The 27,808-nt window shown below is 41.7% G+C and overlaps 3 protein-coding genes across 5 annotated transcripts in view; all 3 read right to left on the reverse strand.

Annotated features, from left to right (window-relative positions):
* The window catches only part of LOC104963762 (forkhead box protein P1-like), a 924,791-nt gene that overhangs the window by 475,703 nt on the left and 421,280 nt on the right, over window positions 1-27,808 (reverse strand). The gene's annotated exons all lie outside the window — the stretch shown is intronic.
* Window positions 1-27,808, reverse strand: part of LOC104963749 (mitochondrial import receptor subunit TOM40 homolog) — a 666,013-nt gene that overhangs the window by 406,136 nt on the left and 232,069 nt on the right. The window lies entirely within an intron of this gene.
* Window positions 529-27,644, reverse strand: tex2 (testis expressed 2). 3 transcript variants are annotated; one of them, XM_010792386.1, is made up of 14 exons: window positions 27,307-27,644; window positions 26,940-27,013; window positions 26,446-26,510; window positions 14,078-15,767; window positions 10,939-11,139; window positions 9,616-9,976; window positions 8,624-8,913; window positions 7,696-7,839; window positions 7,488-7,587; window positions 4,961-5,081; window positions 4,111-4,227; window positions 3,622-3,831; window positions 3,105-3,225; window positions 529-2,305 (listed from the first exon to the last, which is right to left on the reverse strand). In XM_010792386.1, exons 4-14 carry the CDS (start codon window positions 15,740-15,742, stop codon window positions 2,156-2,158), a joined length of 3,480 nt encoding a protein of 1,159 aa, XP_010790688.1. In that variant the 5' UTR covers window positions 15,743-15,767; window positions 26,446-26,510; window positions 26,940-27,013; window positions 27,307-27,644; the 3' UTR covers window positions 529-2,155. The 3 variants fall into 3 exon arrangements, with proteins under 3 accessions (XP_010790688.1, XP_010790687.1, XP_010790689.1); XM_010792385.1 differs by lacking the exon at window positions 26,940-27,013; XM_010792387.1 differs by lacking the exons at window positions 26,446-26,510; window positions 26,940-27,013; window positions 27,307-27,644 and adding an exon at window positions 22,385-22,447.

Raw genomic sequence — 27,808 nt, forward strand, 5'->3', positions numbered from 1 at the left:
ACTAAGTATAAGAGAAGTGCGAGAGTAAATAAAGTCTTGTTATAACTGGGGTTACTTGGCAATTTTCCCAAGTCTCTCCTTTTAAGCAAGACACAGAATCTAAATTATAAAGCTATATTTGTTGTGTCCAATTAATATAAAATGTCCAATGAGACACTTTGAAGGAGTTTACAATAGAATGTGGTGCTGTTGAGTGTCCTTGTTGCTTATTTTTATGGTAATCTAACTACTACTATACATGTTTTGTGTTCTCATTGGAAAGTCTTTTGGCCATTGAAACCATCTACAGAGCTGGAGAGAAGTCAATTTCAAGAAATTAATTGGTTATTATTTTTTCTGGCAGACATCCCAGTCTATGGTAACAGCTTAGTAAATGTGAACATTAGTTGGTTCTGTTAATCATAAATGGAATTGTGATTTACATTTTTTTTTTATGGATTAAATGATTGATAAGTTGACATGCATATCACAGCTGAATCAATTATGAGAATAAGTTGCTCTGTTAGGACCACAAAGCTGCTCAAACTCTTTCCAAGCAATAGGTTTTATTGATCCACAACGATCAGAACCGTAACATTCTTTGACATCACTGAACACAACAGTAATGTTTGATATTTTTGTCATCACTGTGCAAAAGAACAACACCAAAACTTGTGAAACCATAGGGCATGTCTTGACAGACACAGTAATGGCACAAAGACACTTTCTATATCCTCGACTGATGCAACAAATGTGATGGCTGACTACGGAGGAATGTTTATTTTAAAGGCACTTTCTGCCTCTTACACTTTGCCAACACATATATTTAAACAAAACATGTACAAAATAATAGTCGCCTGTAAAGCAGCTTAGCGTCTTGGCAGAATACAACGCTGCTGTTCAGTAAAATGGTATGTCTTGGAAAACAGTACGAAAAACAGCAGATCAATAAATAATTTAAGAGCATTCATTAGCTGGATGTCTTCTGACAACATTAAATAATATGGCTAATATCCAGTATGTCACTTATTCAAATAAAGCGGTAAGAGTGAGTTTGTCTCCCTCTTTTATGACCTAAAAACTCAGGGTTTTTCTCGTCTCCTGTCCAAACGTGTGCAGTACATCACTGCAGTGGCCTCAATAGGGACACAAGCGAATACACCGATTGCTTATTTTCTCAACGCTTACCTCAGGAGTGAAAAATTGCTTTGGCAATAAAACCAAAATTATTACTTTAGCTCAACTCTGGATATAACATGAAAAGAAGTCTTGAAGCATGTTGCGTAGAAGCACGTTGTCAGTGAATGAGCTATTCCTTGAACAGCTGAGGAGCTGCATTCAAGTTTTTACATTCATCAGACCTAGGCAATGTTTAGCTGCTGTGTTTGCAGATACTTTTAAATGTTCCCCTCTAAAGTCAGTTTTAACTCTAATCCCTACCACATGGTTAAAAGCACACAAGCTGTATGTTGTGATTGTGTCCATTGTGGATTTAAACTGACCTAGTGTCTTCGATGGACAAAGTGCCGTTGATCTGTTTGCATAAAGGTGCCAGGCGACCGGCACAGGCAGCAGTGTGGATGGTTGATCAATGAGTTGTCCCTGTGAAATATGTATCAATTGAGACAGGGACTTCCAGAAAAATCTTATCCAAATCTTAGGATGTTTCCCTCAAACTCATACTGTCTTCATCAGGTGCTTCAAAGCTTTGGAACTGTTTAGCAACAAAATGCTCGATTAGAAAGGTCGCACTAAAATGTATTGTACTATCATGTTTAGTGCAGATGTACATCACAGGTCTTATGGTTCTTCTGATGGCTATTATGTTGATCCACCAACACACACGTTTGTTAAAGCAGTCTGGACATGCCCCATGTATTAAATTCCATCAGAAAATGAAACATATTAAGAATAAAACTGATTGGAGGACAATCTATGAGTCACAACTCTCTTCCGTTTCCCTGCTTGGAGTCACCCCAGATGATTACGACACAGCCCCCATTTACAGTTTTTGACGCACTTCATGTGTGGTGCAACAATGGGACTGGAACATGGTTAAAAATATTGGAGTTGGCCCGGCCCGTTGCTGCACTTGTGGGTCTCTGAGAGGGGCGGGGACTCATCATATTGCCATGGTGATAACATGTCAGTCATCACACACTTTGAACAGCGGTCTTCACTCTTCGGAGACCTCAGACTCCTCAGGTTCTTGGTCCTTCAAGGCCTCATTTGTCACAGTAACCATGTTGGCATTCGAACGTGTGTCCATGGCAGAGTGCATTATGGGTAGCCATAAATCGTCCATATTTGGCATCACAAATATTTTCTGTGGGAGAGCAAGCACAGTAAGGAGTCATTAAAAACTTAAAAATCAAACAAAAAAAAGCATTATAATTACTTAATTTTATCAAACTGAAATATGTATTTTCAATGAAAGAGTGTAGAGAATGGATGGAGCAGAAACTACAAATGAATACACTTGTGATAAACTAAATAAAGACACAGGCATGATATTAATTCTGTTGACATGAATTAGAAAGAAAAAAATACCTTAACAGCCACCCCCGTGTATCTAACCCTGCAATGTTATGTATTGGATGGAACCAATAAGGACTGAGTTTGGCCATTGTTGAAAGCCAGATGTAAACACTCACTCACACATGACAACAGTGAGCAGTTCTGCACTGTATTTTACTGCCATGGAGGCGGGGGAGTACATAATAATAACCCCCAGAGGAGTCAGGCAGGGATAAATGTAGATGTGTGGTAGACCTGACTGGGACAGTAGTTGCAGGTGTGCCTCAGGGCAGTTATCTAGAGGCAGCCGTATCATTACTTTGTATATACGAGGGGAGGGAAAGCCACAGGCAGACTGCTTTGAAGTGCATGTAGGTGGGCAGCCGTAGATTAATCCCAATGTCCTCTTTTATTACCCAAACACTGACCCTTAAACATCTGGGGGGACATTGTCTTTGCTCTTCAGTAAACCTTAAGCCTCTCAGTCAGGCAACTGAGGTTTTTAAACCACACAGGAGTTGGTAAACATCACGTGATATGACCTAACCTTCTAACATTTTAAACAAATTGTATTCATAATTAAGCATGTGCATCTTTTCAGTGTATACCTGGAATTCCTGGTCTAGTTTCTTCTCAATCCAGTCTGTCACATGAACTAAAGTGACCTCCCTCTCACCCAGTTTAGGCCGTGCTTTAAGCTCTAGGTGAGGCGGACTCCGGAAACCATACCTGACGAGAAGAACATTATTATTATTTTATTTTTTTAATAGTTTAAAACAAAACAAGCTGAATTGCAATCCAAGTTCTTACATGCTACATAAAAGCAGGCACTTTGTCCAGGAAATGTGTGACATAAATTTGGCTGAAAATTATGCACATTTTAATGAAGCTTTTAAAGAACAAAGAAAGTCCTTAAGGATTTAACATTCCCCACACTGCTTTGTGCCCTCATTTTAATTCTAAACATTAAGTGAATTTAATTTACTGGTGATTAAACATTCTGTTCTTTCATCGTATGAATGTCCTTGTTTGCCCAGCAGAGGGTGCAGAGTTATAATCTGAAACCAATATTCCCTTGGAATCATCCTACTGACTGAATGCACTCGTCCCTGGAAGTGAACATACCATATCCTGTCCGTAGGGGGTGGTGGGATGTTGACAGCCAGAGTCCCACGAAACTCCTGCACCTCCACAGTTAGCAACAGGGGCGTGTTTGACACCTCCTCCATCTTCTTCTTAATGAACTCCGTCTCTGTGGCTTTCTGGAAGTACTTCGACTTGGCTATCTTGTCCATAAAGCGCATAATCTTGCTGGGCCTGTGGCCTCCCACGTAGCTACGTGAGCAGAGGATGGAAGGAGGAGGGGAGGCAAGGAGTGAGTCAGGTTCTTTATTTATTCATAACAGCATCTCTCTCTACTCAGCACCCACGATGGAGGAAGTGACCGGGTGCTACATTAAATCAGCAGCAGGCTTTCAAACGTGTGGCACTGAGTAGGTGGGTGGGCGGACTGGAAGGGCAGAACAGACTGTTTCAACACATCAGTGTGAATCTGTTGCAGCCCATTCTCAATTCAGATAATGACGTTATTGTTGCTAAGAGACATTCGCTCACCCCTCTGCTCCAGGAAGAATGGCTCTGTCACTGAGGAGTTCGGGGGGGTCCTCTTCATCCGAAGACCCGGCACTAGACGACTCCTCATCGCTGTCTGCCAGACAGTACGTCCGTGGCCTGGGCCTGTCACACACACATAAACACTCACTGTTGCACAGTCAGACTATAATTCCCAATTAGTTCATCCCTACTGATTTGAATAAATGTTTTTATTTATAAATTATTCTTTCTAGAGACAGGTGTACCCAAACTCACCAGAAATTGGGCAAATCCACAGTGGTAAGCATCCAAAGAGAGGATCCATATATGAAGAGAAGGGAGGAAAAGCCAATAGAAAATGGTAAGAAAAAACAAAGGTGACAACTAATATGGTTCCAAATGTAAATCCGCTCAATTAACTTCCAGCTTGGAGGGTTCGCGTTGTGAAGCAATAAAGGTAATCCTATTATGTGGGTCACAGATAATGTATGATGAGAAAATGACACAAACAAACAATCAATAGAGTGCCACAGTGACGCGTCCTAAAACCCTTTTATAATTTTCGAATCATAGATTTATGATTAAAAAATTATAAAAGTAGGGTAGACATGTGGATATTATCCGGCTGAACAAAACGTGATCCGTCTCTTCAATTTGTGTCAACCACAGACCTTATTTCGAGCTATTTTCCAAAATCCTATGGAGATATTGCATTGGTTTTTGTCGAAGGAACCGGAAGTGGTAAAATGCTAACTTACTTCCGGGTTTTAGGACGCGTCACTGTGGCACTCTATTTGAAACATATATAAGACATTCTAAATGCAGACTTAGCTTCATTATCTTCATCCCTGAATGTTATTGAAAGCCTCACCACTCTTTTCCTTGCTCCCCGAGCCCCTCGCCCTCCTTCCCCAGACGGGCCAGGTTCATCTTGGTTTCTAGTGTCATGAGGAAGGACCCCGTGTACGAGACCTCAAGATCGAACCACAGACCTGGACAGATAATGAGGGATACCACACAGAGATATTACATTTTATTATGTAAATAAATCATGCTACCTTATGCCCCCCAGTGCAACAACTACAATTCCCAACTCATGTCATTTCTTTGAATAAACAAGAAGCTCCTGCCCTATGTTTAATTGCTTTAAGGTCCCCTGCAGAGCTGACAGGAGGAAGTCCCAACCTCCAGCAAACAAGGAAAAAGGTTAGCTCTGGGGGAGGCGGGCCTGGTTATTGGCTTATCAGACTACTTCCTGTTTAAACATTACACTTCTCAGGAGGTGACGGAAGAACTATTGAGATGTTGATTATTCGCTGTTTGCTCGATGAATCTTATTATCTATAAGTGCTTCGCTCTTTCTTCCTCTTAATTTTCCAATCCCGAAAAAATGCTCATTGATTTGTATCTGTGTGGAGGCAGCGTCAAAAGAGACGCTTAATGACAGTAATAACTCAGAAAACAATGTCTTGTTCTCTCCATGTAGAAGAAGACACACTGGAGTTAGAGGGAGTCTGGAGGGCCTAGTTCATTTTTGAGGAATAAACATACTGTACCTGAACCAGTGAGCTTGAGGGTGTTTCTACACTGAACTCAGAAATATATTCCAACAAAAACAATATTATATGATAAAAGATATAGCCTTGATTCTAAGCTATTGAAACCTTTTCTTTTCCTGAAGTGTCATCATGACATTTTGTTTCTTTCATCTCGTCAATGCATTTGACAATCAGCGCTTTTTCTTAACTCTCTCTTTCCCTCCCCTGTGCCTGTTTTCAGTTGAACTAATAAAAGAAAAAAAAATCCAAAACTTAATCTGTAAATAAAGAATGACATGCGATGCCAATATAATTAAATATTTTGATATATGATGTAACCTGTACAGAAATTACTACTGCATTTATATAAATACTCAAATTTTTCTTTCTTTAGCTCACTGCTTATTATCATAAAATATAGGTGACTTTACAATATGATCGTTCTGCTGACACCAGTTTCCTACAAATAAACGATGTAATGCAATATGTTATAAACATATTTTAATATATAAATGTTCATGCTCACACCATGATAAACCCTTTTGATTTATACCATTATTATGACGTCACCCTTATTATATCTCCTTCACTACGACTACTAGATCAGAAAAACATTTTGCACCTAAACCTTTATTTATTCAACAGTTGGGTTTTCTTTAAAATGAGCATTAGTCTCACAGTGACATCACTCAACCCATTTATGTCCTATCTTTTTGACAGTCTAGCAGTCATAAAGTCACATTATCAATGTCCTTAATAAAACCTGGAATTACATTATATAAATAATACAGGGCTCTACACAAGCCTGTGTGCATTTATTAGTTGTGGGCTTGCAGAATAAACATTGTAAATCAAATCATGTCCTCCCAACATTAAGTAGTCAGGAAGCACTCACTCAACCTCTTTTTTATCATCATAACAACAGAAAATAAATATCAAAAAGATATGAAATTGGGAATGTAACCATCCAAACAAAAGCATCCTGTTGTGTTCATACACGTTTACAGCGAGGTGCCAGTCCCCTAGGATTAATTATGGGCTGGGATCAAGTGATTATGCTTTGTGAGTATATTTCTGTGGGTGTATTGGTACAGACAGAACACATTAATGAGCATTGCAGACTCAGCCGTGAAAATGTGGCTGACAGCAGAATGACTCATGACTGGCTGCTTCAACTGAAACGAAAAATGTAATACCTTTTCAATGCTTTTATGTCTTGAGACTCAAATCAAATAAGACGTATTTCTCCTTCTTCTAAACCGTCTTTGGAGAAAACTATGACTATTCAAAAGTTATACAGAAGAATATAAATATGGCAACTTACGCATTACATCTATATACATTTAGGGGAAGAATAGCAAATATCCTCCTCTGCCTAAAATCGTCTGAAATTTATTTGCCTCACATATCTGTATAGTCTCTGTGTGTCCAACCCACCCCTTTGTTATGGCCAAATGCAAGCAGCAGGCAGGGTGAGTCAGTGCCTGAGTAATGGATGAGGGGGACCAATGACATGAAGTTTAATCACTGTGGCTTAATAGAGCGAGGCACGTGGAGAGGCTAGACTCCAGAGGAGATGTGGAGAAATGTCTCTCTTCATCAAGAGAGAAGGAGAGCAAAGCTTAGGGAAGATGGACAAATGGTACGAGAGGGAGATGAAGAAGATGGATGGATTGAGGGGAAAGAAAAACAAGAGCATGTCTTACTATTTAGACAGAAAGACAAGCGGGAGAACTGATAAACAACCTGGGTATTATGACGGATGGAGGATAGAAGGGAAAGGAAAAAAAGATTGATGGTAAAATTGTAGCTACTGCTGTGTGAAAAACATGACATACCTAGTGTAGCTTCTATTCCTACCTTGGTGGTCCACAGAGGGTTTGGAGGCATTGAGGATCTTAGGAATGGAAAAGCCCATGTCTAGCTCTGTCAATGTCAGCTCGTTCATAACGTATGGCAGCTGAAACACAGTACAAAATGGTGTTTTGACTTAACCCTCAAGACAAAAAAGTCATGAGATAAAGTTACTCTTTTTTTTCTGACATGTTAGTAATACTGTAGTACCCACCCTGATCTTACTGAGCTTCATCTGGATCTTCTTGGAGACTACATCAGCCCAGTATTTCTCTCCCAGGAAGTCCCAGAACATCCGTCCCACAAAAGCATTGACCCAGGCCTCGGGCTCCGCAGGTTCCTCTGAACTCCTGCGTGTCTAAGGGACACACACAGGTATGTATTGTAGCTTCAATCTTCTCGACATAAAAATTAAGCTAAAAGAGTATGATAACAGTCTTTATAAAGCTTGGGTTCAATCCAATGTCCATACACTTTCATGGAAAAAGCTTCCCCTTTTGACCTCCCCCTCTACAAATTGACAATATGAAATCAAATAATGAAGATCTGACTGTTGGAGATTTCTTGTAAACAAACTGAAGATCTGTTTGATCACATATCTAAAGCGGATGACAAAATCACAAAGCGATTTGAATGGTCGCCAATTTCTGCCTCTTCCTGCTTCCTTAACCCAGCCTAATTAGTAGCCATATCTATGTCTCACGTTGTAAATATGAATTACACCTTTTGGCAATGGCATTGTTGTCCATGATCTAAGACTTGCCATGTTTGTTGACAATTGATCAAAATGTATGCAGAATAGAGGCGTTATAATGAATTTAGATGCAGATCCGCTGTCCGTGTACTTTTATTCTTCTTCCTTGTCCCCTGCATTGCAAAGTAATTTTTTATGACTTCCAACATCAATGTCAAAATAGCATCACAAATCAAAACTAGCCCACTAATCAAACATTGCTCAGCAGTGCTACTAGTTGTCAAAAATCTACAGTGAACCCTCCAAGTAAAAATGCAGACAAAAAGACTGACATAGTTGATGTTATTTCACTAACAAATGGCCATGGGGTCCCAAAGGACTGGAGATCTGGATCACTTTGCCTGGTAAGTTGTCTATCTCTTTTCAGCCTTTCATTTCTGTCACATACCTTTTTAGTAGTTTTGGGGCTGCTCTCGGGGCTGGGCCCAGGGCTCTCAGTGGCAGTTGGGCTTGTCTGTGGCGCCTGGGGGTTGACATATTTGGCCATGAAGACATTATAGTCCAACAGCATCTTCTGCTTCATCCCTGCAGTAGAGCCACAGGTGAGAGCAGAGGAGGGGTCTCTGTGGCGGAGCTGCGACAGCTCCTCCAGGCTCCCCCGGCTGCTGCTCCTGCTGTCAGCCTCCAGGCCTCCACCCAATTGGGGGCTGCTACTGCGGCTGTGGGTGGACAAGAAGGCTAAAAGTGGAGGACAGAGGGTGCAGGATGTGAGTAAGGGGGGGGATACATTTGATCACCAACAACATTTTTCCTTGATTCAAATCAATGCATTGTATTTCACATACATAATGCATGCTCAAGGTCTGGGAGAGAGAGAGAGAGAGGATCTGTTTTTAATGTATTTCTCACAGCATACTGCAACACTCTGAATCAGCATGCTTTACACCGCATGACACACTGCATCCTCTCTGACTCATATTAGCAGTGAAATAGTCGTTTAAAACATAATTGCTATGAATATCCACAAACAGGCTTTAAATGATCTTTCTGGTAATCCTCTTCACCCTGCACTTCCTTTATCACTGGACCCACCCAGTGCTAGTGTTTCCCTTTAAATTGGGCCTTATCCTTGCAGGCTTATATCGCACAGTGGAGACCAATACTATAATATGTTGCTTCTCTGTGCATGTAATCCTGCTGACCCATTCACACTCATCTGTTCACTCAGTTGAGGGGATTGGCAGTCCCTAAGCCGGGGCTTATGCACAGATCTGATGGCTGTGCAGTTAAATACTCAAGAGAATAACTATTGTGAATTCGGGGAAGTGATGTGTGTCTGTGCAAATACAGTATGTGTGTGGAAAGGATAACACCGACAGATAAACAGAATGTAAATGGCTATTTTGCATCTTGGTGTGTGACACTGTACATCTCACTCACCACTCTTGCAGATGCCAGGCAGACTGACACCTTTCCCCTCTGCCTTTATTCGGGACGCTAGAAGAAATCTCCGGAACCACTCTTCTTTTTCCCGACCCGTCCTCCCAAACAAGTAGATTGTCAGTTCCCCGCCTGCAGAAGTTGTTTTTTTGGGTTCCTCTGTTGAGCTTGATCCCGATACCAACTCTGACTCACTTCGTTCGAGCTTCTCACCCAGCGTTGCTAGTTTCTCCTCCCCAGCATCAGACTTCTCTACCTGGGTCTTGGACATGAAGTCCTCCTGCTTAGCCAACTCAATGCAAATGGGATACTTCTTGTTCCAAACTCTCTTCCTAGCCAAGCTTTGGGGCACCAAGTTGATCTATTGGGGGCACATAGACAGAGTTTATATTTGATCAAATGCAGGAAGATGAGGATGGAGTGTGTTGTTGTTGTTTTATGGGCAAAGAATACCACCATTATAATGAGGACAACAAATATGTGATTCAAACAGTTATTCTGACTGTAGTAAAGCATGGACTTGCCAAAATGTAAGGTGTGAGTGGTAGCGACTGGGGACATGAAATCAATGCAGGCGGGAATAGAAGTGCACATTTCTCATCCCTTATGTAGTTATTTGTATTTAACCCAATGTTAATTTTCTCTTTGACCAGCAATAAAGGAACATGACCTTTATTTTGTCAATGATTAAATAAGCTAGTTCAGTGGCTGGCATTTGGAATTATTTAGAGTTACAGTATGTTTTAATGGACATAATGAAACCCTATAACAAAACATGTTCTACAAATGTTATATGAGAAAGACACAATAATCACAGTCAATAAGGGGAGCTACAAGGACCCCTGTGCTGCAATGCTAAGAGATGTCTTTGAACTGTCCTGCCTTTGGATACACAACACATTGAGTCAGCACATTACTACACAAGAGGTAAACTTGTGTGTACAGGGTTAGTGACCTGTGATATTCCCTTCCTGTTTACACACACTATGTGACACTGAAAATGAGTAGATGTGTCACTGAACTTGACCTATTAGCGAGCATGCACTCAGGCAAAGGCAAATATGAAGGGACATGTGCTTCATGTCACTGTGTGTAAAGGTTATCATCAAAGTTACAAATAAACTGAGGAGCCAGCAGAGAAAAACAAACACACACACACACACACACACACACACACACACACACACACACACACACACACACACACACACACACACACACAAACTTACAGTTACACGTATATAATTCATTTCCTTCCCTCACACATACACTACAGTTCTGAAATGTCAGCATGTCTCTATTTAATTTCCCACATACACCCACCTTGCTGTCCGTCAGGTCATAGATCTTCTGGCTGATGTAAGTGATGTCAGGTTTAGGCTCGTTGTGTGTGGCACGGCGGGAAATGTTCCGGTTGGGTTTGGAGAGACGCAGCACAGAGCCCTCTAGACGGACGTAAACAGAGTGGGTCAAAGTGGCGTGGTACATCTCCGGGTCGTAGCAGTGGATCTCATTCATCCAGCCCTGAGAGATTGGGAGTGGGGGTCAAGAGGGAAAACGTTTTAGTTGACACAGACTCTATATCTATCATTACAGCAAATATACACACATCAGACTCAAATTAAAACACCAAGATTTCCGGGGTATACATTTACTCACTATTTCTGTATAGGTGAGTTGATATTGGTGTTTACACTGCACAAATATTTATTGTTTTTGCTATTGTTTTTTCTACAGCTGGCATGCTAACCCATGGACTGAAATATTATGTGTGAACATTCTTCCGTCAGATGTTTATTGTGCTTAAGTTGTTTGAGTCATCTTATAACAATCTCATTATGATGAAGTTTATTGAGGAGGATATTTCGAAAAAAAAGAAAGCGAAAGGCAGGCAAGTATTTGAGTGAAAGAAAACTGAACTGTTGGGCGTTCAACATGTTTTGCACTTCCCACCAGTGGATTTATCTTAATATAATATACTGGTCGTTCTAGGCTGATATTGAATAGGGGAGAGTTAAAAAAGATGGCATACAATTGTAATAGTTTTTTTACATAAACGGACAACACTAACACATTTGAATTGGAGGATGAATATGGTTTGTAAAGATAAGTCTTTTTTGTTTTGTAATAGTGACTGATAATGTTCTGGCATCCTCAGCCAGTCTTGTTACTTACGAGCCAAGATTGAAAGCTGATAACAAATATATCTGTAATAACCTAATGTCACAATCTTTAGTGGGGTTCTATTGTTAAAATAAAGCGTAGGGATACAACACTTTTGACTGCAAACTGTTGTCATCAATAAACAACTCTCCCTGCAGTATTTAAAAAGAAAAATATATGAAATCACCTTCCGGTATATTTAAAAACTAAATTGTCACTCAGAGGTGGTACCACATAGTTCATAACACACAACAAAAGGTAAAGTGGGTCATCTGAAACACTGAGTCTGAGTTGATCCTGGGGGGGAGAGAAGGATGAAGAATCAGTGTGTGTCCCCGGCTGCTGCCCTGCACTTGTGTGCTCTTTGGTCTATCGTTGAAATGTGTGTATCATGGTGTGCACAACTGCTGAGCTCCTCTTTTTGGAACAGCTGTGCCCGCTAGCTATCAGGCTCTCCTGTGCAACAGCTTGATACCACTGAAGGCACAAACACAAGCTTACATAATCCCTCAAAATACTAAACATTTCTCTTCAGCACTAACTGAGGGTAACAGAGGACAGAGTGAAAATATTGTAGACGTTTTCAAAAGGGTAATTAAAGCCCAATATGTGGCTGCTGGTCCCCCCTGAGGCTGGATAGAGTTTAATTCTCATCCAACTCCCACCTTATCAGTCCCTAAGGAGGCTCTGAGAGCAAAGCCAATTCAATAGAAACATCAGGGGATAATTCAGTGCCTGGCTAGTGGGAAAGTGAAAAACATGTAGTAAAAATGTACAAAACAAAAGCACTTACTACAGTTAAGCTTATGCTTGTCATCAAAACAAACACATATATATTGGATTCAGCTCACTGTTTGCTGTTCTCACTTTGGATGTTTTTTGTCATACAGATGCAAGCAACTGCAATTGTAAAACCTTTAATGCTAAATCTAATATAAGTCTACTCTTGCCAAAACTACATTTTCAAACAGGGACCCTTATCCTATCCCACTCCAAGTCTTCTAGTTTTACATAAACTGGTTTCCTCCTTAAAAGCTGCCATCCATGGAGGACCTTTACTCCCAGCGGCTCAGGAAGAAATCCTTCAGGATTATAAAAGAACCCCATCACCCCAGCCACAAACTGTTCAGTCTGCTGCCGTCTGGCAGGCGTTACCGCAGCATCCGGACTAAAACCACCAGATTCAGAGACAGCTTCATCCCACAGGCAATAAGACTGTTAAACACCTGAACTGCTGAAACAATGTCATAACATTCATCTGCTACTTAGTAATTATTTATCTATTATCTAATATATCATTCCAATAGCTTGTATATAGACTCTTATTTCACTATTCCACTTTTTTTCTCACTTTTTAAAAAACTATTTTTCTTTTTGTATTACTTTTAATATACTGTATTTTAATATTGTTTTAATATTGTCTGCTTATCTGTATTATTGTGTTGCATTGTTGGAGAAGCCTGTGACCCAAGATTTTCAACGACATAATTACTCTGTAGCTATGTGAGTTTGACAATAAAGAACCTTGAACCTTGAAAACCGAACCAAATACGGCAGGTTGCATTTGCTAGTCTGCCTAGCTCCTCGACATGAACATGTTCTTCTCCTCTCTTTATCCTAGTTTGTCTTTTTGAGCTTCTGATCACGACTTCCCCCAAGGATATGAAAGAGCCAACAAGTTACAAGCCACGAGGGTCTGGGTACAGGCCCTCCCGGAGAAATACTTTGGGCATAAAAGCCCTAATTCGGTGGCACATTCTAATGCCACTAGTTATTCCATATTTGAATGAATTTGCCTACCCGATTGTTCAAATGTAGTGTATTAATGTAAAGGAAAATTAGGCATCTTGTGCATTATAGCCTATGCAGTCTAATAGCTATTAATAACATAACACAGACACATAAACACACTCTGATTCAATGGAAAAAGGTTGATTTAATGGGGATCAAGTCTTTATTCTTATCTAGCCTAATGGTCGCAAATCAAATCATTCATAAAGGAACCCCAAAAAGAACTTTGAATCAACTCAACTTCTAGTCATCTTTAATCTCCACTATCAGACTTCATTATGGTGTTGGCTATGTTCAGTTGTTTTTGCAAGTTTGCATTAAAGCTTTGACTACCTGCAAATCATCTCAAAGCATGCATCTTACGCAAATGATAATGTTGCAACACTATCAGAGTAAGACCTTAATGCTAGTGTAAGAAGCAGTGAAGCAAGGACACCGTTTTTTGACAACAGATCCAAACAAGTTTACATTTGAAAGTCATTCAGCAACATGCAATGTTTTTACTCACCTTGAAGGTTCCTGGCTCTTTGATATCCAGCTGGGCAACATTCCAATGATCCATCCTTCCCCTTCCTTTCCTCGTCCCCGATGACGAGCCTCGAGGAGAGGACAGCCAGAGGACCAGCAAGGCCAACATGAACCCAGCTACTATCCCATGCACCACCGAACATACATATGGAGGCACTGGAAGGATTATATAGCAGTACACCAACTGTGTAAGGAAGATGAGGCAAGTCACTGGCAAAGTCTCCAACTCCTCCTTCTCTTTCTCCTCCTCCTCTGTGTCAAGTTCACTACACAGCCCAGTGCTACCAGTGTGGGGCTGCTGGGAGCCTGGGCGATCCCCTTCTGGCGTTTCTGTGTCGGTACACAACTCAAAGTCTTCACTGTACAGTTCGCAGAAGTCCTCGTCTTCCTGTCGGGCTACCAGTGCCGACATGGAGCAGCGGCCCAGAGTGAGAGAGGGAGACCTGGCGAAAGTGGAGGAGGAGGAGGCCTGGGCGGGGGCAGGGGCCAGCGATGGGAAGGAGAACAAAACAGAATCTGGACCCTTGCCTGTTTCTTCCTCTTCTGCCCCTTCCTCCTCCTTGATGCTATAGTTGTTGTTCCCTTCCGTGTGTCCATTCACCGTGGTCGCTCCGCTGAGCTCTGACGCGCTGGAGGACAGCGATTTGGCACGATGAGCGGCACTTCCTGCAGCTCCTCCACCAGACTCATCCCCCATGATCTTACTGAAGAGCTGCAGGGGGTCGGACATCACCTCTGAAAGCCGTCGCTTGGTATCCTCGATCCTGGCCTCCACCTCTTGGACCTTGAAGAAAGATCTTCCATCTGGGGACATTATGGGGGAAGAAGGAGCAGTTTTGGAGTCTCCACCAGCTTTAGTGACAACGACGGGGCTGGAGCATAAGCGAGGCTGGGAGAACTGTTTGAAGAGCTGCATGTTGCGAGGTGGAGGCCGCTGGGATGGCTGCACTTGAAGAGGCCCTTCCTGATGTTCGGCCTTTGAAGTGTCCGTGGAAAGAGACTTGACAAAAGATTTCATTAAGTGACGGTGCCTGGCGTGCGATGGTGTAGTTGGAGGTGGAGGAGTAGTCTCGCGAGACTCAACGTCGTTGGACAAGGACCTGACCAGGCTGAGGAAAGGCTTGGAGGAGGACATCGCTGCAGACTTGGAAGGGGAGGAGGAGCCCGAGGATGGGAGGTTGGCGGAGGGTCGTTCAGAGGGCCAGGATGAGCTGGCAGGGGGGGTGGAGCTCAGGTGGGGGTGTGTGGCGGTTGGGGTAATAGTCATAGCTGGAGAAGGTGTGTGTGGGGGAAGCTCTGCAGGCTCTGCAGACAGGGTGGTGGAGGAAACAGGAAGTAGAGCAGCTCCAGAGGAAGTCTCCATTCCAGCAGATTCAAACAGAAGCTCCTCACTTGCCTCCAAGCCCTTGAGGACAGGCGGAACATCAGCCCCTTCAACATCAAGCTCAGATTTAGATTCAAGAGGTACGCCATAGAGCTCCTCTTCCTCGTCGTCTTCCTCCTTCCCCAGAGCAGAGAAGTGGATGGTGATGGTGTCACGAGAGAGGGAGCGCTGCACCTGCAGCTTGGGTCCAGGGGCGTGGCGAGGTGGAGGGGTGTCAGCATGCTGGCCATTTCCCCAGCTGCTGCTGCCCTGACTGCTCATCACCAGCCTGCACAGGGCTCACAGCCTGAGAGAGACACACAGAAGCATTGTTAGCAACCATAGAAACACTAAAACATTGGTATATAACATCAGTGCAGTAATCTAAAATTAGATTAACATATGCTCTACACACTCTCCATCCACACACAGTACACAGTAGAATAGCCCAGCAGCTCTCTATTCATCCTAATGTGAGTAGACTGGACAGGTATGTCTATGCCCCCCCGTCCATTAGCCCTCATTATGCAAGGCTTTAGCTGACAGACTGAGTCGCTCTCAGGCCTGGTCTCTCTCTGTCTTACCAGCATCACTCAGCCCTGCTATGGCAACATGATTAATGGGTTACTTCAGAACACATGAGCCCCGAGGAGAGGGGCCATCAGCATTTCAGCTTTATTTAACTCCACCCCCCACAGGGCTGCAGCTGACTGTTGTGAGGTGGTAAGGATCATGCAGGAGAAAACAAAAGGAAGGATGCTACTCTGACTCGTGGAGGGAAAATCATCACTATTGGATGGAAATGACGATCTGAAAACATTCTGATAACTTAAATTGGGTTGGCTACTTGTGCAGGACTATTTTTCTGACATTTAGTTTGTACAGGGTAATGTTAGCATTCATTTTGAGTCATGTTTCTGGCCACCCGGTGAATTCAAGTCCATTGTTGACTTTCCTTTCACCTCTGTTTGGGTCTCCTCACCACTTTCTCTGCCATTAGGTGCAGTAAAGCAAGCTGTTTGTGTGCTGTTGGTTTAACAGAGCTTTCTCATTGAGTGCTGCTGCTGGAAATGGTGATAATGAGTAGTGAGACAAACCATATCAGTATAATTATGGGCTGTAAAACCAACACAGTGAGCTGAAAGATAATAATGTAACTGAGATGAACAGCAGAGTCAGATAGATGATTGTTGCTACTGGAAACATCATTCACATTACACACAACAAATATTTAGGTAAAGACTGTAAGTGTTTTTAAATTATGAACCTCAAAATGCACAAAATCCTTAAATGTGAGTATTCCTTTTAGCTGTTTGTATTCATAAATCACATATTGTATGGGCACTGCCCGTATCAGTACTGCGTTCGTCATTTAGGCTGAAATTGATTGTTTAATAGGCAATAACTGTCATGTTTTGCATTTTCTATGCTTTACGGTATCGTAAAAAACATAAACATATACATAGATATAAGTACCCCCCCCCCCACGCACAACAATATGTAGGACATAATCACACAACAAAGCAGCAGTTAGGCTCCAGTGGTCACAGGAACAAGGCGTCTATTGTATAGTCTCAACGCAGCGGAACCAGAGTCATTCATCGTGCAGTGATTTCACTGAATGAGGCCTCAAGTTGTTATTGAGTTATTGTGCCTGTTTATTCTTCCACATCGCATACCGTCCATCATCCCTGGTTAGCCAAATCAAACAGGCGGGGCAAAACAAGCACACACACAAACACACACAAACACACACACACATATATATATATATATATATATATATATATATATAGAGAGAGAGAGTCGTTCTGCTGTTGATAGAAATGAGGAGGGACAGAGGAGAACAACAGAGCGGTAAGCTTGTATGATAATCAGAATTTCTGAGAAAGCCCCGGCGCCCCTTGGGGCTTTCTGGTTGGCGCCGTATCTCCAGAGATTGTATTTGCTGGGATGGAATAACAGAGCATTTGACTTTCCCTGCCAGCCTCGCACTTGGCTGTGCTACAGTGGGGTGTTGTGTGTTCCTTCTGCCATGGCCGTGCTAGGGACAGAGCAAAACTGAATAAGAACAAGGAACGAGAAAGACATAAAAGAGAGCAACAAAAAGAAGAAAGATGAAGAGCCACAGGGGCGGGGGACTGTAGAGTCTGCATACGACCTTTCAGAGACAAGCTTTTGAAGTGGGATTCTCTTAAAAATGGCAGCGATGGAGGGAGAAAATGCAGAGGATGACACAGACAGGAGAGGAGACAGGAGTCAAATACGAAGAGGGGAGACGGAGACATGGAGATGGAAGTGGTTGTTGTCGTCACAAACACCTGAAGGACAGATTAAAAAGTTTTGGAGGTCGTCAGGGTGAGCATGGAAGGATGGTCACCATGCAAAACCGTATCACTGGTGGATACATCAGTACTTTCCATGTACAATGTATATGAAATGTACACATTTTACACAGTAAGTATGGGTTGGAATTTTTTCCTAACCTTACAGTGTTTTTATAGACTTGAGAAAGTAATCGGCACATTAATTGATATTGATGATTAAAATAGCTGTTTGTTGAAGTCCCACGGTGAATATTAAAATATTCTATGCTAACATGGGGCTTGTATCTACTAACATATATCACATTTAGTAGATATACCTTTATGTTATTCCCTTGTACATTTCAAAACAGATGCATTTGTACTTTGATTTAAAATAACATACTGCTTGTATTTTGGTTCTTACACAGCCAAAAGAAAGCTGGCTATATGAGTAGGTAAAAAACGTTTGAAACATGTCTATTGCTTTTCAGGTTGAGTAAACTGTTTGCTGACACACCCACGGTTTGAGTTAGTTCCTCTCATCAATGCACCACTGCCATTAAAAGCCCCGTGTTTGTTTTATCCGCTCCTGGATGAGGATGAGGAGACAAGAGGAGTCTGGCACGAAGACTCATCCAATTAATCAAAGCAAGCAGGGCTACTCTAATCAGCTAAAGCCAGCACCCCGGGAGACGAGAGGGGGGAGCTAAAAGCAGCAGGGTGTAAGAATAATATAAGGGGGTGAAAGGTAGACAGTGGAAATGGAAAGGGAAATGACCACACAGGATAAATCAGAGAAACACAGAAACTCCAGTGACCATTCCCTAATTCACAATCTGTAATCCCTTCCCGACCAACAATCCTGCTTCACAAACAAGAAAAACAGACATGAGAATGAGTGGTGAAGAGAGAGAGGTACAGAGCGGCTGCTTGGAGAGAGATGGAGATTTATTTATGAACAGTTTGCCTTCAGCATATTGAGTCTCTCAGCTGAATGAACCACAGAAAATCAGGAATTTACCAAAACCCTTAATTGATTTAACACTAACTGTGTGCCTCAAAAAGCATTCTCTACAGTGTTGTTTAGTTTCTAGTTGTGTAATTCAATCTAAATCCTGATTTATTGGGTTTAGCAGATGCTGCAGCAGATTCAATATGCGTCTACTTTCAGTCTTTTTTTCTCTTTTGACTGAGCCTCAGCGGGTCTCCCTCTCCTCTCTCTGCATTTGATGAATGGGTAGATATTTCTGGACTCTCACACACCCTGACAGATCTCAGGCCCTGAGGAGGCATGTTGAGCAGCCTCTTTTTAAAAAGGTAAAAAAAAAATGCCAGGCCTATTTCTAGGCTAGGAACAGTTCCCAGGCAACCAGCAGGAAATGACTTGCCAATGAAAGGTCTTGCATATATAACCCCCTATGAACTAGTGAATTTCCAATGTTATACTATTGTTTAAATAGTATAGGTATTTTTATACTACTTGAATAGTATAAGTGCCTCAGAGAACTTTAGTTGCACTACACCAATAGAAATCCGATCACCAGTAGGTCATGCTTAAACCTGCGAAATAATTTATGCCTATTGATTATGAATACATTGTAACATTGGTATGCAAGACGTTGCTGCCTTTGTTGATAAACACAGGTTGACCTCACCGAATCGATAAAGATGGAAGCTTGTCTTTAAATAGGATTAAACCTACCAAGATGCTGCCAGCGGAGGACAGTAGAAAACAGCACAGATGCCATGATAGAGGAAGGTGAAAGGTGTGTGAAGAACAATCCATTGGTGAAATGAATGAACAGTATCAAAGTAAAAGGTCTGAAAATAAGTTAAAATGTATAGGCAAAGAGCCCTCCAGTGATTAAGCATTGAATCTAATTAACATAGCATGATGCAAGAAGCAATATAATGTTGTATAGCCATTATTCCTTGTCAAAACCCTGTGTCTTCTTCATTACCCATGATACAACTTAACCACCAACAGGTTGGTCTAAAATGTTGTGTTTGTTATGGCAGTATAGCGCTATTAGGTCTTCTGGTGAAATCATTTATTTCTACCTCCACAAGCCACATTTGTACCACTTAGCCTTGACCATCAGTGACTAAAGAGACACCAGTTTAGGCAATTTACTTCACTCTGCTCCCAATTGAGCCATAAAGGGCTTTATAAAACGTGTTATTAACAGAAGCACTCCCCAACACCTGTACACATATATTGTTGTGTAAAATCTTTGAAGTTCCCCATTTAATGTTCAGTCCTTTAGCAGAAACCGGCCACAATCTACTGTATCTTTACATGTGGGAGTCATTTTATGTCAAGGATCAATACTAAGGACTCAACAGTTACTCAACAGGTGCTGAGATATTTTGACTTTAAAAACAACATATTTGAAGCCTCTGATTTGAAATGATAAGTTCACAGCTTTGAAATGATGTGTACGACATGATAATATATCATGATATTTTTTGTCTGTGTTTCTGTTGATGTGTGCTTGCTGTATTTGTTCAATTGAGGAGTCTTATCTTTGCTAAAACCATTCTACTGAATCTTCCTCTTTAGGTAACAGAGTGTTGATGTGATTGGATGAGTCAGCAGGTGTAGAGGACAGACTAACATGACCTCTGCTGAAGGATGTTAAGTCGGCACGCCAAGTTTCCACAGAAGGAAGATCAAGTAGAAAAGTAAAACCAGGAAAACAAAATCAAGGCGGGCGTCCAGAACATACTGAGCCGATGACTGGGTGAAAAATGGGGCAGGAGGAAAATGGAGAGCAAGTCAAGTAAGGAGCAAGTCGGCGAGGCAATAAAAGGGGTGGGTGACAGCTGGAAGATAGATCGGGTGAGACAGAGGGATTGAAGATGAACACAGGATGCAGAGAGAGAAAGGGAGAGTGGCTGATGGAGCAGTCGATTGTCACTAACAGCCCAGAGACAGACACACACACACACACACACACACACACACACACACACACACACACACACACACACACACACACACACACACACACACACACACACACACACAGAAGCGCACACAGAGATGAGCTCCTTTGTCACATGACCTGTGCAGTTGCCTGGATGTGTACGAACGCAAACAAAAGCGGCAAAAAGGGAGCGTAGACTGAGGGAGTCAGATAATGAGAAGAGAGCACCTAAAGCAGGTAGACCGAGGGAGACAATGGAAAAAGACACAAAGGCTCACGTGAGTCATTTGTTTTCCTGCGGGCCAGAGACAGTCACATGACCATAGCGCAGGTTAATACTACACAATCATTTCTTTCAGGCTCCATTGCTCCCTTTCAAAAGATAGATTATATTGTTTTCAATGAATGTAATGTTATTTTAAATATATGTCCTTTTCTCTTGGCTTGAATATTCATCAATGTTGCAAACAGGGCTACTGTGATTCAAATCAATGTTTGACTTGATGTGACAATAATCATGGTCCCAGTCCGCACCCAGGTAACAGTACATGCATATGCTGCCGTTTACACGACACAATGCAACAGTAATAAGAGGACTGAATGAAAGCAATGTGAGAAATTCACATTTGCACTGGTTGTTTCAATTCCTTCCAAAAATTAATTATACAAGACAGGGAAATATAGACGAGAGGCACTTAGGGAAGAAGAGTTCAAAATGGCTGATTTTCAAATCAAGGAAACTCAGACTGTGAGGAGGCAAACACTAACAGCACCTCTTGACACACCTCCAGGGGCGCAGTCGAGGTGTTAGTTCCACAACGCTTGCCAATTTAAGCTCTTGCTGAAGGGCAGAGAGATAGAGGAATAAAAGGATGAGAAGGGAGAAAGAGAGGAAGGAGAGGACAGAGCCTCAAGGAGGTGGCCGATTTTCCAGGAAAAGATGAAACAGCAGCATCTGCCACTCATTTTCAGGTGTGATCAAAACTGTGGCAACATTAAGACAACTATGTTTTTATGACAATATGCAATTGTATTTAAGTGTATCAATGAGTTTATAACTGTAAAACATATATTTAAAAAATATGATCAATCCCAAGGTCAACCCTATTAATGTCTATTTGTATCAACTCAAAAAAACGTATTTGATTCAGCCTGATCATTAATGTTTGAATGCCTGATTAAATATAAATAAGATAACATGCAAAAGAGCATTCAAAGTAATGGGGGAACAAAATATGTATATATAATTTCTGTACTATTGGAGCTGCTCCAGTAGGGGCAGTAGGGACCAACCCTGACACTATTAATGTGTGATGTGTCAATACGCCTGTTAGACCAATATATTTGCCAACAGCATAAGACAATCACTCAAACACCCAAAAGCCGATATGAACACACACACACACACACACACACACACACACACACACACACACACACACACACACACACACACACACACACACACACACACACACACACACACACACAGCTGCTCGAGGGTCTTAGCCCTTGGACTGGCAGCATAATGAGCTCCCAGTAGCTTCAGAGGAAACACTGAGCGGAGGTTTGATGTCACGTAACGCTGCTCTGAATCTGTTGACGAAAGGACGAAGGAGAATAAAAACAATAAAAGAGGAGATAAATACACTCACGCAGCTTAGCTGGATCAAACCGGTTTTCCTCACCTCTCTTTCTCTCCAACCCAGAATCCACCGTCAACTCGTCAAACCTTGCCATGCAGATCATCTGGTGGTTGCCATGCCAACAGTAAAGCTTTCATCTTGTTCCTTATGCCCGCGTCCTTTTGTTTAGCAAGGCAGCTCCTCCTCACTGTATAACCCTGGTCTCCTCAGAGTATGTGAGTGTTCTTTCAAATCTCCAGTGAAGGGTTATCAGTGTGTGTGTGTGTGTGTGTGTGTGTGTGTGTGTGTGTGTGTGTGTGTGTGTGTGTGTGTGTGTGTGTGTGTGATGCGTAGGAGCTAAACCAAAGCACCAAAGGAATGGATCAAACTTAGATCTACCTCTTTGTGAAGGGTGAAAGAGGAATAGAGTGTGTTTGTTTATAATTTAGCTGTTGTTGGGAACACTTTTTCAAAGACTAAAGAGCGCACGATCAATTAATAACCTTTAATTATGGTGGTCAACACCAATACATTTTCTCCTGACATCTTTAGTTGTTGACTCAGATCTTCTCTGTCAGCGTTGAGACAAACATGTGATTGTTTTCTTCATTACAAGCTGTTGATTTTCTCAACTGGTGCCAAATGTGTTTAACGCTTCACTTTGAAAACTAGCAGATTTGCTATGAAAATCGACGTCTGGTGCCGCCTAACCAGATTAGACAGTTTGGAGATCAAAAGGTGGATCAACGCGCAGTCCTGACCAAACACACAGGCATCAAAACATATTAAGCAATTTATAATCTTTGTAAAAGCTGCTTGACAGCCAGCAAACAGCCGGAGGATTTGGTATTAGTCATAATCCACCCTATTACATGATGAATGGAGTGATGGAGGGAGGGAGACAGAAAAACATCGACTGTGAGTGTATTTACAGATGAATATTTGCAATGTTGTTATTATTTTATCCTGTATGAACACTAGGAATAAATGGGCAGTGTTTCTTTTAGTGTTGCTGTTTTGCAGGATTATGAGAGTGCAGGGAATACAGTGTGTCTGATTAGTAATCATAAAAGGAAGACTGACTGTGAAAATGAGAATGGAGAGATAATAGGCTGTGGCTAATAGGAGACGCAAGTAGAAGAATCTTAAATATAATATTTGAAATTAGTATTCATGGATCACTGTGTCAAGTTGTTACAAGCTCTCTTGCTGTTGAGCAAAAGAAGCTCTTTAAATTCCACAAGCAGCACTGCCATCAGACCGACATCGTTAGAAGAATCCTCAGACAGCAGCTCAAAATATCTAAAGCATTAGTCCCCCCCACCCCCATTTTTTGACAGGGATGTGCCGCACAATAGAGGCATCAGCACAGACACTGGAAATTAGTATATAAGTTACATGACATAGCAGGGTGTATTTCTCAGTGGCTCCGTGTGAGGAAACCTGTTATCTTTGATGATCAAACCATCTGCGTCTGGAGAGTGAGCGTCTGATTACATTTTTCTGAGCTAATTATTTCCATCTCAAGAAGAACATTGATGGAACAGTTAATCAGGTAGTATAATCTTACATTTTTTAAGACAAGGCTGCAGGTGCAGAATCCCCTGTACACGATGAAAGTCCCCACTTACTTTTATACAACTTAAACAGATGAAACAGTGTTATGCTAGGATACACTAAATTATGTTTTATCTGAGTCCCCTGATGTAATAAAAGGCTGCTGATGACATAACAGGACAGAATAGTGCATTTATTGGGGACTATTTTAGCTGTGGATTAATATACATTTGGTGCTCTAGTGATTAGACAGGACATTGAATGTGTGATAAAAATGTTCATTGTAATGAATTAACCTGTTGTCCCAATGCAACATTGTGTTTTTTGAATGTACTTTGAAACAACAAGAGCTCTACTCCACTACTTGTTAGCAGTAGGAGAAATGAACTACATGCAAATAAACTATACGTTTATTTTTGTATAAAGTGGTTTGCACAACTTTTTCTATCAAGCTTCAGTTAACCTAACTAGAAGACTCCTGGTAGTTGCCTTGATTCACCTCCATCAGTGTGGAGTAATTCATAGTTTGAAAAAGTATTAAAATAGCTTCCCCAACATTGCTTGTTTCTATAATTTATTGTTGGTTCTGGCAAAGGGGAAGTGCAAACCTCATACATATAATTGGGTTGCATGCTGAGTACAGCCTGTGCATACAAAGTGTGTATTTAGTGTGTAGGTCAAACCTCTCTGTGTAATCTAGTCAGCTAGTACTTCCTCCTTTGTCTCAAACGTCAACTTCCTGTTTCGCCAGATACCCGCAATAAAATGAAAGCACCACCCATTACTCTCCCTGTCTTTATTGTAGGCACAAACATGTATCTCTCCAGCTGCAGTAAATCAATGCTTATAGGATATGTCGAGTCAAACATGGTCTTTATCAGCGTGCTTTTATCAAATTCATGTCTGGTAAAAAGCTAAATAACACAAACACAAACATACACACACACACACACGGCAGCGTCAGAGGCCATTAGCTGTGACAATTGAGGCTTCTCGTCACAGTGACTAGCGCCAGCCGCTGCTCTGTCTGCTTTTTCATTTGAACAACAAGTGTGTGTATGACTGAGGAGCCTGTCTATTGCAAATGTGCATGTGTTTTTATTCACATCTAAGTCGTGTCGCATGTCAATTTATCTTGCAAACAAATCCATTAGCAAAGTCAAGTTTCCTGCAGCACATACTGTCAGCATCACAATCACCACAACTGGGGACTAGATGGAAAGTTAATCTTCCGACTTGGGTGTGTTCATGAGCTTTTAACACTTCAACCCTTTTCTGGGAAGGCTTTCTACAAGATTTTGAAACTTGGTCGGCAGAATTGACTCCCATTCAGCCACAAAAGCATCAGTGAAGTTGTGATCTGATGTTGGGCGATATGGCCCGGCTTGCAGTTTGGCACGACTCAACCCAGAGATGTTAAATGGGGTTGAGGTCAGGGCTCTGTGCAGGTCAGCCAATTTGTTTTACACCAAACCACCATTCTTTATGGAGTTTTCTTTGTGCTAGGCCTTGTCATGTTAAATCAGGAAAGGGTATTCCCAAAACTGTTGCCAAAGCAGAGTTGTCTAAAATATCCCTATTTGTACAACCATTACATTTCTTTTATTTGGAAATAAGGAACACAACTCAAAAAACAGACTCATAGTGTACCTCCAGCCCACAACATTTATATAAAAAAAGCCAAATCAATGGGTGCGACTTTTGTACACCAACTTTGCCAGAATAATGAAAACACTAGATTCAATTGCACTTTTCTATGACAAACTCTTGTTTAGAAAACCAAATAAAAAAGTTAATTTGTGCTGACTTTTATTCTCTAAAGTGTCTTTATCTTAAAGCTTTAAACTGGTTCCTTAGAATAAGTACAAAATCATGCTACATGTACAGAATCCTAACTTCAACAGCATAGCATATATCGATGTCCACAAGTTCAAGGTCGAACGCTGACTGAAGAGTTGTCTTGCAAGGCGCCCTCAAGCAAAATTAAAATGTTAACAGAATTTTCAACTTGAACATTCACAGCCTGCAGCACACACTTGTTCACACAGATGGATCTAATGACATCGTTTTTCAAGCTTAATATTTCTTGTTCATGTTGTATTTTTACGTGAATCTTGGATGTGTTTCAGGCCATGCAACAGAGTGTGCCATCAAATCTCCTTTTTTTATTATCCACAGACAATAGCCCATTCAGATGGATCAGCTGCCACTGTTTGCTTTTACCCTCACAGCAATTTGTCTAATTGAGCCTAAGAAGAAAGAGAATTCCCTTTAGATTTGCTGACACAAGCCCCCCCTCCATTTACAAACACACACCTCACTGTGGGACACAGCTGTCGGTATTTAAAAAAAGAAAGTAATTAATGCAGCATGTGAAAATGTATACAAACATGTGCTTTGCTTTCAGACAGCCACATGCATGATTAACAATGTTGAATATGTGAATGAGGTTTGGCTTTTAGTAAGGGGAGTTGAGATGAAGGAGAGCCGTTCAATGCTATGGATCAATTCCAGCGCTACCAACTAGAACACACACACACAAGTTCAAAGCAGAAAATAAGTCTTACCTTGAGATTAAAGAAGCATTCAATCTCCTCTTGCAACACAACCTGCACTCATGGTGCTAGCATCCCTTGAAAAACAGAGACAGGGAGAGAGAGAGATTGATTTAATGGCTAACGTGCAACTGTTGTCATCTACTTCCAGAGCAGCAGCATTAGTTTTACTGTGACTTAACAAGATGCTATATATAGCCTCTCATTATAATGTTGTGATCTTGTGTCGTGCATGAAGGGGACACTAGGCTGAACAAGTGGAAGGGCATAAAATAAAATGTCAGTGTCAAGCATGTCTTACAATAACCTTCATCATAATAACAGTAGAACAAATTCACATTTATGAGAATCCACTATACACTTCTTGAGACCTGTTCACACAAGGACAGACATATGGTGATCTAACCCTGGAATACATTTGGTGTGAAACTTAAATGAAAGTCTAGGTGGTGGCTGTGATGGTGTGGCCTGCAAGAAGGGAGGAGAGGATTGAGCATCTGATCTACCTGTGCACTTCACAGCACCATAGATGGACATGAGCCACAGTTGCTCCACAGATGTCTTCCAATGCTCCACACAGCTGTGATAGACAACATGATCAAAACACTGAACATTTTAAAATCTATAAAAGCTACATACAGTTGCTTTCTTAATGAAGTACACCCCAGTACACAGGGCCATACAGTAGCATACACACAGCTATTTTCATAAGGGTGCTGGTCGTGTTAAGACAACATAATTAAAGCTCCTGTGTCTCCATCCGCCCCTTTGTCCTCCTTAACTTCAGGCTCTTTTTGTCTGTAACCGTGTGACAGCCATGGATCGAACAGCTGATATGCAAATCAAATCGACAAATAAAACGTTCAATCTCACCGTAGTTATCGCATCTTCATGTACAGGCCACTGGTTTGCTCTGCATCCTGGCTTCAAATGTGCGTAATGCGATGAGGATCCCTGCGCGGAGAGCTTTCTGTGTCCGGAGCCTGCGGAGGGTGCACCCAGCGAGAGGTGCGGACCGACAGCGAGATCTGTCAAAGAGACGCTGATCCCGTGTGTTGTTTTGGTGAATGGGTGGTGTTCAGACAGCGACACCCCCCTCTCTACTCACAATTTAAAATGACAATGACACCCAAAAGAAGCATCCTCACGTCGGAACCCTGGCGGTTCATATTTTAATGTGTTGCAGCAGGAGAGTGTGAATTGCGTCACGGCGTTGCAGCATGCCTTTAAGACGCGGGGTCCCCTCCACAAACAGCACACTGTCTCCCTTTAGGCTCCTAGACAAATGAGGTGAAAACACATAAGCTCAAAAATATATAATTGTTTTATATGATACGACTTTTTAAAGACATATATTAAGCAAGACACAACCTCC

The sequence above is a fragment of the Notothenia coriiceps genome, unplaced genomic scaffold (genome assembly GCF_000735185.1).
Source record: "Notothenia coriiceps isolate Sejong01 unplaced genomic scaffold, NC01 NC01_scaffold00036400, whole genome shotgun sequence".
Classification (NCBI taxonomy): Eukaryota; Metazoa; Chordata; class Actinopteri; order Perciformes; family Nototheniidae; genus Notothenia; species Notothenia coriiceps.